General features: G+C 46.3%; 1 protein-coding gene across 1 annotated transcript; it reads right to left on the bottom strand.

The window, feature by feature from the left end:
- Positions 1–2,571: 2,571 nt before the first annotated feature.
- Positions 2,572–10,006, bottom strand: LOC308326065 (acidic mammalian chitinase-like; the record flags this gene model as incomplete). The annotated part of the gene is made up of 7 exons (XM_080778876.1): positions 2,572–2,801; positions 3,721–3,862; positions 5,050–5,169; positions 5,316–5,501; positions 5,579–5,705; positions 8,803–8,927; positions 9,866–10,006. 7 exons carry the CDS (start codon positions 10,004–10,006, stop codon positions 2,572–2,574), a joined length of 1,071 nt encoding a protein of 356 aa, XP_080635002.1.
- Positions 10,007–10,365: the final 359 nt, after the last annotated feature.

Here is a 10,365-nt window from a genome sequence, read left to right as displayed (position 1 = left end):
GCTGTTTGAACAGAGCTCTGTAGAACCCTCCATGATTCTGGAGAGAACTGGGTAAACCCGCAGGGGGGGGCAGGCAGGCAGGCTGGCTGGCTGGCTGGCAGGCAGGAGTTTCACAATTTTTCAAAAATAGCAGAGCAACAAGCTCGTAGCGCGGCACTCGTGCTACGAGCTTGTAGATCTGCTGTTTTTCAACAGCTGAAGTATAAACGCCAAAAGGGTTTCCTGTCCTGAATGGAATAAGATCAAATACCCTTTGTCACGGTCACAGACTTTGCCCATCTAGATGTTGTATTTCTGTTATGTTCTACTTGTTTTGGTTCTATGTTGTCTCCCCCAGGTGTTTCTCATGTGTAATCAGCTCCTCGTGTGTATATTAGTATTGTTCCCCAGTCAGTCCTTGTCCAGTCATTGTTTGGTGTCAGTTCGAGTTTGTGTTATCTGTCTCTGTCCTGCTTTTGGGTCCCTCACCTCACCAGAACGTTACGTGACACCCTTTCAGTCAAAAATACCATATCTTGGTTTTATTTGTAGTCGTGCCAGAGGAAAGGTCTCTGGGCGATGTCCGTCTGTCCGTCTCTGTACCTCCAACCCTTTGGCGATCATACAACTTATCCGTGGGGGGGGGGGGGGCCTTTAATATCAAAAACTGTCTGCTTTTCACGAAATAGAATAAAATCACACCCGTGTGAAGTAAGTGGTTCAATTCCCCGGGGGGGTGGCACAAAATCACGGCACTCCCATCTTTTAGAATCGATGTCCCCCTTCATGAAATGGATTGTCAAAAGTTTTACTTTTTGACTGCAAAAGGTCATGAAATGAATCCATGTGACCTGCAGGCAGTCAGTCACCGCTGAAAGAGAAAGTTCAAATTGCTTCAGGTGTAAAACCGTGGGCGCTATCCTATCCTCCCCCTCTGCTGACCTGTGGTCCCTGAGTCCCCGAGACCCGGATTACTGCATACAGGTGTATATGACCTTTATGATTACTGCATACAGGTGTATATGACCTTTATGATTACTGCATACAGGTGTATGACCTTTATGATTACTGCATACAGGTGTATATGACCTTTATGATTACTGCATACAGGTGTATATGACCTTTATGATTACTGCATACAGGTGTATATGACCTTTATGATTACTGCATACAGGTGTATATGACCTTTATGATTACTGCATACAGGTGTGTATGACCTTTATGATTACTGCATACAGGTGTACGAACCTTTCTCATCCTCTCTCATTTTCTACCTGCTGTTTGTTTTCATAATCATACTTTGCACAGAATGGTCTAGTCATCTAGTGTGACTCCGTACATCCCCAAACAATCAAGAATGCCAATATTTGCTTTGTGAATCAGCAGCCTATTGTAGAAGGGGACGTTTTTTGAGTGGTGCTTAGTTGTCACTCCTATTAGACAGCTGTGTGTGTCCCTGTGTATGCGCGTCACTGTATGTACATACATACGTAATAGCGTTGGTTGACCACCAAGTGTCACTGTTGCGCAGCCTAACACACACACATGCACGCACTCAGGCCAGGGAGGAGGGCTTGTACAGTACAGTACAGTACAGTGCAGTGCAGTGCAGTGCAGTGCAGTACAGTACAGTACAGTACAGTACAGTACAGTACAGTACAGTACAGTACAGTACAGTACAGTACAGTACAGTACAGTACAGTACCACTCACTTCAGACTGGTCTGATTCGTTTTTTATTTTATTACATTATGGGGCCACAATTAACTTGAAGGCCATGGTGGCTGTCTGTCTGTCAATACTGTACGATGTACAGTATGATAATTATGATGATGATTAGTATTGTATTCTCTTCTTCGTATTCACCTTTGCACTGTTTCATACTTAGATAGAATTGATCATTAACCCATTCTGACCGGGCACCCATTTTGGTGTCGGCATCATGTTATGCTTTACCTATTGAAAAATAGCAGATCTACAAGCTCATATCGCGCCACCGAGTGGCGCGATACGAGCTTGTAGGTCTGCTATTTTTGAAAAATTCGAAGAACAACTGACATTTTTAGAATCTGATCTCGGGTCAGAATGGGTTCATCAGACCAGTAGTGTGTCCAGTGGAAACCTCGTATGAATCTGATCTCAGGTCAGAATGGGTTAAGTGGAGACACAACAGATGTTGCTTTGAATGTCATCATTTATTTCATTCCAATCAGTGATCTGGCTTTATAGACAGCAAAATGTCACAGAGCCGGTGTCACATGGGTCGTTATAGCAGCGTGGTTTAATTAAGCAATATTACACGAGAGGGTGTGGCTTAACGTGATTATTGCCACTCCAGTGACGCGGTCAGGAACGAGACGGAGTCGAGTTCCGCAAGCATCACCCTTTTGGTGTTATAGCATCATGTTATGCTTTAGCTATTGAAAAAAAGCAGATCTACAGGTAGGTCTGCTATTTTTGGAAAATGGAAAAAACGACTGACATAGAAACATGGCTTTTTCAGAAAACTGTCAGGATGTGTATAAGACATTTTTAGAATCTGATCTCAGGCCAGTTGGGGGGTACCGTCCGTACCCCTATGTTTCCCCTATACTCATTGAGGGATCCCGTGAGGCCAGTTGCAGCAGGTGCAGGCGGTGTCGAACACGGTGGGCACGGGACAGGTTCCCGTGACGGTGTTCCCGGAGTCGCACTGCCAGTACTTGTTCTTGGCGTGCGGGTCCGGGTAGAGACCGTCGGCCCGGCCCGCGCAGAACGGAGAGCCCGGAGGGGGTGGCATGGGCGTGACCGGGGGCAGAGGGTGGGCGCGGGGCGTGCAGGATGCTGATGCGCCAACAGATAGAAAACAAAGAGGAGGATGGATGTGTGTCAAAATGTAGAACTTTTTTGTTTTATTTTTTTATCCCACGATTTTGTAACCCGTTTTTTTCCACCCAGTGTTTTTTCCGGCCCCACCCCTCTCTCACAGTTTTTTTTTTTTTTTTATCATTTTTATCCCACGATATTGTAACCCATTTTTCACTCCTGTGTCAATCATCTAATGTGATCCTGGGCTCTACACACCCTCCACCAACCTAGTCCCCATATATGGGGGACAAGGGGAGAGCAACCTAGTCCCCATATATGGGGGACAAGGGGAGACCAACCTAGTCCCCATATATGGGGGACAAGGGGAGACCAACCTAGTCCCCATATATGGGGGACAAGGGGAGACCAACCTAGTCCCCATATATGGAGGACAAGGGGAGAGCAACCTAGTCCCCATATATGGGGGACAAGGGGAGAGCAACCTAGTCCCCATATATGGGGGACAAGGGGAGACCAACCTAGTCCCCATATATGGGGGACAAGGGGAGACCAACCTAGTCCCCATATATGGGGGACAAGGGGAGACCAACCTAGTCCCCATATATGGGGGACAAGGGGAGACCAACCTAGTCCCCATATATGGGGGACAAGGGGAGAGCAACGGACTTGAACTCATGCTTCCTTCATGCCTGAGTGTCCAAGTTGCTCCTTTACACCTGACAGGGGGGAGTTTCCCTGGTTGGACGTATAGTGCGTGGAAGGAACACGTTATTCCAACCAGTTCCTTTCCCCTCCATCAGGCGCCCCGGCTGGCCAGGGGGAGGCAGTATAGAGACCAGGATTACTGCATGTTTTTTGTAAGGGTACCTACCCTAAACAATGCATGTGTGTGTGTGTGTGTGTGTGTGTGTGTGTGTGTGAGAGTGCATGTTACCAGCTCCAGCCCCATGCAGGCCGGTCTTCAGGGTGCTGATCAGAGGGTATTTCCCCTGACCACAGAAGGTTCCGCTGAAGTCATCCATGGCCACGGTCCACACGAACGCTCCGCCGAAGCCACTCTTCTTCAGCCAGTCGGTCTAGGACAACATGCAGGGGGCGAGTACACGTGGTTTAGGGGCCAGTACACGTGGTTTAGGGGCCAGTACACGTGGTTTAGGGGCCAGTACACGTGGTTTAGGGGCCAGTACACGTGGTTTAGGGGCCAGTACACGTGGTTTAGGGGCGAGTACACGTGGTTTAGGGGCCAGTACACGTGGTTTAGGGGCGAGTACACGTGGTTTAGGGGCCAGTACACGTGGTTTAGGGGCCAGTACACGTGGTTTAGGGGCCAGTACACGTGGTTTAGGGGCCAGTACACGTGGTTTAGGGGCCAGTACACGTGGTTTAGGGGCGAGTACACGTGGTTTAGGGGCGAGTACACGTGGTTTAGGGGCCAGTACACGTGGTTTAGGGGCCAGTACACGTGGTTTAAAAAACAATGAAGAGAATAGAGCGCCGCAGTCCCGCCTCCTACCACCAGGGCCCAGGACATGATTCCCCGTTCATTTTCCTCATAGACTTCAAAAAGTATTTATTTAAAGACCCTTTTAACCGTTTCAGTTCATACGACGTGTGAGACCGTCATAAGGATTAGAAACGATCGTAGCCTTTGACGTCTGTGGACGTCCTATAGCGATGTCCTAGTGACACGGGGCGAGATAAGAATATTCAGAATTTTTCCTTTTTTTTTTTCTCGCTTGCCGTATGCTAACGCTCTGTGCAACTATTAGCTTGTCATTGACTCCCATGTTAGCGCGGCGGAAAGAATGACTCGTATCTCCTAATCCAGGGCGCTCTCCGTGGTGATGAATGGATCGATATGCCGGCGCTTCATTTCTGCTCCTCATCCGTCTCTCCCGCAAAATATGAACGCTTTTTGGATCATATATCGTATAAATTAAAACGATCGGGATGTTAGGTCATTTTGTAAAGTCAACTTTTTTAGGAAAGTGTTTCCGGTTCATGGCTTTCAGAGTAAAAGCGATCAGACAACTCCGGCACCCCAGAGCTCCTATTTTGAAGCACTTCCGGCACTAAATGTGCATCGTACAAAGCCAACTCGAGTTGTGAACAAATCTTCTTTGTAATTATTTGTTTGGTCCAAAATAGTGTGTTTATATTGTCATGATTCGTTGGTTTTGAGTTGACTTTGTCCGCGGCGTAACCGTTGCTGTTCCTTGGGAGTGGTGGCACCACTCAAAGATAAATAACTAAATGTTTGCACCTTGATCTGGAAGCTCTTGACGTTGTCGTATCCCAGCCAGACGTCTCCCTTGTAGGCGTACGGCACCTGCTGCGGGGCGTTCCACGCCTCCACACCGCCGCTCTTCAGGAAGTCGCAGATCTGATGGAAGGAAGGCAGAGATTTAGATTTTATAGGTCTGCTATTTTTGAAAAAGTCAACAAAAAATGTGGGGCAAATCTTTGAATATATATTATTTCAGAGCGAATGTTTTTAACTCATATCTTTGCTTCTGAGGGGAGGTGTACCTCATAGTAGGCCATGAACCCCGCCATGCGGGTGAAGGGTGCTTCGGGCGCCGGTCCTCCGCTCGGCGCGCCACAGGCGTGGTCGGCGGGGTTGGTCAGGTTGAAGCTGTGGCCGTAGGTGGCGAAACCCACCAGCAGCTTCTCGCCCGGGGCGCCCATGGTCCGCCAGTAGTTCATGGTCCAGTTCTGTGGACAAGGAACAGAACTTCTTATCGGACGGTCCCTTGAAAAGAGGACTGTTCTCTCCAGTCTGTAGTACTCACCACGTTGAACTGCTGCTGCCAGAACTTCTTGTCGGACGGGCCCTTGAACAGAGGGCTGTTCTCTCCGGTGGCATCGGAGAACCCTCCGTGGTAGTCGTAGGTCATCACATGGAAGAAGTCCAGGGTTCTGGTGGTGAAATTAAGGGTTGATATTATTATGATAAGAAGTCCAGGGTTCTGGTGGTGAAAGGGTTGATGTTATTATGATAAGAAGTCCAGGGTTCTGGTGGTGAAATTAAGGGTTTGCTGGTTCATTTATAAGCAAGTGTCTCTCTCTCTGTGTTGATTCAAGAAGGTGCTGATGGAATTGATCACACCGTCTGTTTCTTCTCTAGAACATGTACTAAGCCACAGCTTAAACTATTCTACCATTGAGAAGGAAGCACTGGCCTTACTGCGGCATGGCCTTGCAGCACTTTGAAGTTTACGTTGGATCCAGCTCTGTACCTGTTATTGTACACACCGACCATAACCATCTAACATTCCTCCACAGAATGTGCAGTATAATCAGAACCAGCGCTTTATGAGGTCCGGTGGGCCCTCATCATCCAAAACTACCACATAGAAAAACAAAGCATAAGAAAGGCTTGGACAATGTCATGGCCGATGCGATGCGTTGTCCCGCGCCTAAGAGTACAGTAGTTGGTTTTTTTTCTCTCTGTTCTTGTGGATCGAGCTACTGTATATACTGTAGATATGAACAAACTTAGGGGTAAGGGTTGTTCTTGTTAGTGGGCGTGTTTGTACGTGCCACGTAAGGTATGGTTGTCTGTAGGGTCTCTGTATTCCTCCCCTGTCTCTCCTTCCCTCTCCCCTCTTTGCATCCTCTGCAGGTTCTGAAGTCCATAACCAGTGTGGCTGACTCCAAGCAGCCTCTCATTGGCCAGCCTCTGATTCCCTGGCTCCGCCTTAACCCATTCTGACCGGGAACCCCTTTTGGTATGTTGGCATCATGTTATGCTTTAGCTATTGAAAAACAGCAGATCTACAAGCTCGTAGCGCGCCACCGAGTGGCGCGCTACGAGCTTGTAGGTCTGCTATTTTTGAAAAATCGAAGAACGACTGACATTTTTTTAGAATCTGATCTCAGGTCAGAATGGGTTCATCAGACCAGTGTGTGTCCTAGTGGAAACCTCGTATGAATCTGATCTCAGGTCAGAATGGGTTAATCAACCACAGCAGTTTGTTTTGCTCTTATTGTTCTCCTACTACTGTATGTCTAGCGCATATTATGCCCTGCCTTGGGATAGGTAAGACGGGGGCCTCTATACATAGACCACACGTATAGGCAGAATCTATGTTAAACCACACTAGGTAAGATGGGGGCCTCTATACATAGACCACACGTAGGCAGAATCTATGTTAAACCACACTAGGTAAGATGGGGGCCTCTATACATAGACCACACGTAGGCAGAATCTATGTTAAACCACACTAGGTAAGATGGGGGCCTCTATACATAGACCACACGTAGGCAGAATCTATGTTAAACCACACTAGGTAAGATGGGGGCCTCTATACATAGACCACACGTAGGCAGAATCTATGTTAAACCACACTAGGTAAGATGGGGGCCTCTATACATAGACCACACGTAGGCAGAATCTATGTTAAACCACACTAGGTAAGATGGGGGCCTCTATACATAGACCACACGTAGGCAGAATCTATGTTAAACCACACTAGGTAAGATGGGGGCCTCTATACATAGACCACACGTAGGCAGAATCTATGTTAAACCACACTAGGTAAGATGGGGGCCTCTATACATAGACCACACGTAAGCAGAATCTATGTTAAACCACACTAGGTAAGATGGGGGCCTCTATACATAGACCACACGTAGGCAGAATCTATGTTAAACCACACTAGGTAAGACGGGGGCCTCTATACGTAGACCACACGTAGGCAGAATCTATGTTAAACCACACTAGGTAAGACGGGGGCCTCTATACGTAGACCACACGTAGGCAGAATCTATGTTAAACCACACTAGGTAAGACGGGGGCCTCTATACGTAGACCACACGTAGGCAGAATCTATGTTAAACCACACTAGGTAAGACGGGGGCCTCTATACGTAGACCACACGTAGGCAGAATCTATGTTAAACCACACTAGGTAAGACGGGGGCCTCTATACGTAGACCACACGTAGGCAGAATCTATGTTAACCCTCTTAACACCCGCATTAATTTCTACTTGCAAAAAATAGATTTCAACCTTACTACTACTTTGTACTACTAGCACTGACACTAAAAAAAGTTGTTAAAAAAAATAAAAAAATAAAGTTTGATGAAAAATGTATAATAATTATATAATAATTATATAATAATTATATAATAAATTAATAATTTACATTTGGGGGATATCTTTCACAATAATGAATAAAACATGTTCTAGACATTCTAATGATCACAAAAAAACATATATTACAATTATTTTACCTACTTTTATTAGGGTAAAGGTCAAAAGTCTTAGGTTAAAAAAAAATCAAAATCGTCGAGTCCAGACATTTTTTATTTGTGTGAATTTCAGCCTCTGTGGGGGGTATTCATATGCAAATATCATGACTAATGGCATTGAATTGGCATTGCAATGAACATCACTGATGACATTTAGGTGAAAAAAGAACAGAAAAAAAGAACAATAATTTAGTAATTAATTAAAATAAAATTGTAGCTAAAAAGCAACTCTGGGTGCTAGAGGGTTAAACCACACTAGGTAAGGGGATGGTTGCCACTTTTGTATTATCCTCATTGGACAGGGTAGCTATAGGCAGTCAGGCTTTTGTTTTCATGTCAGTCAGTTAGACAGCATTGTGTTCACCTTATAGCTGCTTAGTTTAGTATTTTGGCAACATCCGTGTCCCCCCTGGCAGTGGCATACTTTTGTTTTGAAATCTCTGAACAAATTTGTAAATATTGTAAATAATTCCTGCTTTAAAAACACTAAAAGTTCATAAGGTAATTTTTGCCTCGAATCCTGTGTTTGTCTCCATTTATTTGCAACTTTTTAATGCTTGGTATGCCATTCACATTATGTTGTGTTACTCTAGAGTCTAGCCTCTAGACTCTGCTAACATAAGGGTTTTGTGTGTGTGTGTGTGTGTGTGTGTGTGTGTGTGTGTGTGTGTGTGTGTGTGTGTGTGTGTGTGTGTGTGTGTGTGTGTGTGTGTGTGTGTGTGTGTGTGTGTGTGTGTGTGTGTGTGTGTGTCTATACTGACTCTCCCAGCTGCGGGACCTGGTAACCGGGGTCGATGTTCCCCTGGCCAGCGGACACGGCGGCGGTCAGAAGCAGACGAGGACGGTTGGTCTTCTTCGCTTCAGCCTCGAAGGCAGCGACCGCCTCCTGCAGAGAGAGAGAGAGAGAGAGAGACCGGTAGAGAGACATAGAGTTATACTGGAGAGAGAGAGAGACCGGAGGTAATGAATGGCATTTTATAGCACTCAAACATAGAGTGTAAAATGAAGCCTGTCAGTCCTCGAACTGTAAGTCGCCATCTTTCTACCGACCGTTTTGGCCCAGCTGGCCCATTGGCTGGCCCAGGCAACGAGGCGGGACTTCCCCCCCCCTTCTTCTCCGTTGGTTTTTATTTTGACTCGAGTGGGTGGGGGGATCCCGATCATAGACTGTAACGGTAGCCACGCCCCTCAGAACATGCGCGACTTTATGGTCATTTTTCTTAATAAATGGGACCATAATTTTCCAAAAAGAATATTATGACATTAGAAATGAGACTTTAAACTATAGTGACTGGAAGCAGAAAGTATTCATGACCTGCATGTTTATTAAGGTAATACAGTCTAGGTGAAGTTGGGCCCAAATACATGGACTTCTATGGGGCTATGGGGGTTTTCTGGGCCCAATGACAGACAGCGCCACAACAGGCCATTATATGAACTTTCAGGAAATCCTGATTTCTGATAGGATACTGACCTGACAGAAGACGGTGAAGGCCTCCTTGCTCGGACCAATCGGATACTGACCTGACAGAAGACGGTGAAGGCCTCCTTGCTCGGACCAATCGGATACTGACCTGACAGAATACGGTGAAGGCCTCCTTGCTCGGACCAATCGGATACTGACCTGACAGAAGACGGTGAACGCCTCCTTGCTCGGACCAATCGGATACTGACCTGACAGAAGACGGTGAAGGCCTCCTTGCTCGGACCAATCGGATACTGACCTGACAGAAGACGGTGAACGCCTCCTTGCTCGGACCAATCGGATACTGACCTGACAGAAGACGGTGAAGGCCTCCTTGCTCGGACCAATCGGATACTGACCTGACAGAAGACGGTGAAGGCCTCCTTGCTCGGACCAATCGGATACTCCCAGTCGATGTCCAGACCATCGAACTCGTAGCCGCGCAGGAACCGGATCACGCTGTCGATGAACGTCTTGCGGTTAGCAGCGGACGACGTCATGGTTACGAACCTGGGGCAAGAGAGAGAGAGAGAGAGAGAGAGAGAGAGAGAGAGAGAGAGAGAAAAACAAATACAAGAGCTTTTAAAACCCATTCTGACCTGAGATCAGATTCTAAAAATCTCTTCTACATCCTGACAGTTTTCTGAAAAAGCTATGTTTCTGTCAGTGGTTCCAGAAGCTATAGACCTAATATGAACTGAGTATATAGGAACGGAAGCTGCCATTTCCGTTTCACGAAAATACATCTTAAAATATCTTTAGAGCTTATCTTTTTATTTCCTTTTCTGCTAAGCAACAACAAGCTATACATGTTTAGATGATTTATATTTATATTAGGATAAATGTACGCGACTGTGGA

Source organism: Protomyctophum bolini, assembly GCF_963924005.1.
Source record: "Protomyctophum bolini genome assembly, chromosome: 2".
NCBI lineage: Eukaryota > Metazoa > Chordata > Actinopteri > Myctophiformes > Myctophidae > Protomyctophum > Protomyctophum bolini.
Note: the sequence above shows the minus strand (reverse complement) of the source record. Positions and strands in the feature narration are given on the sequence as shown.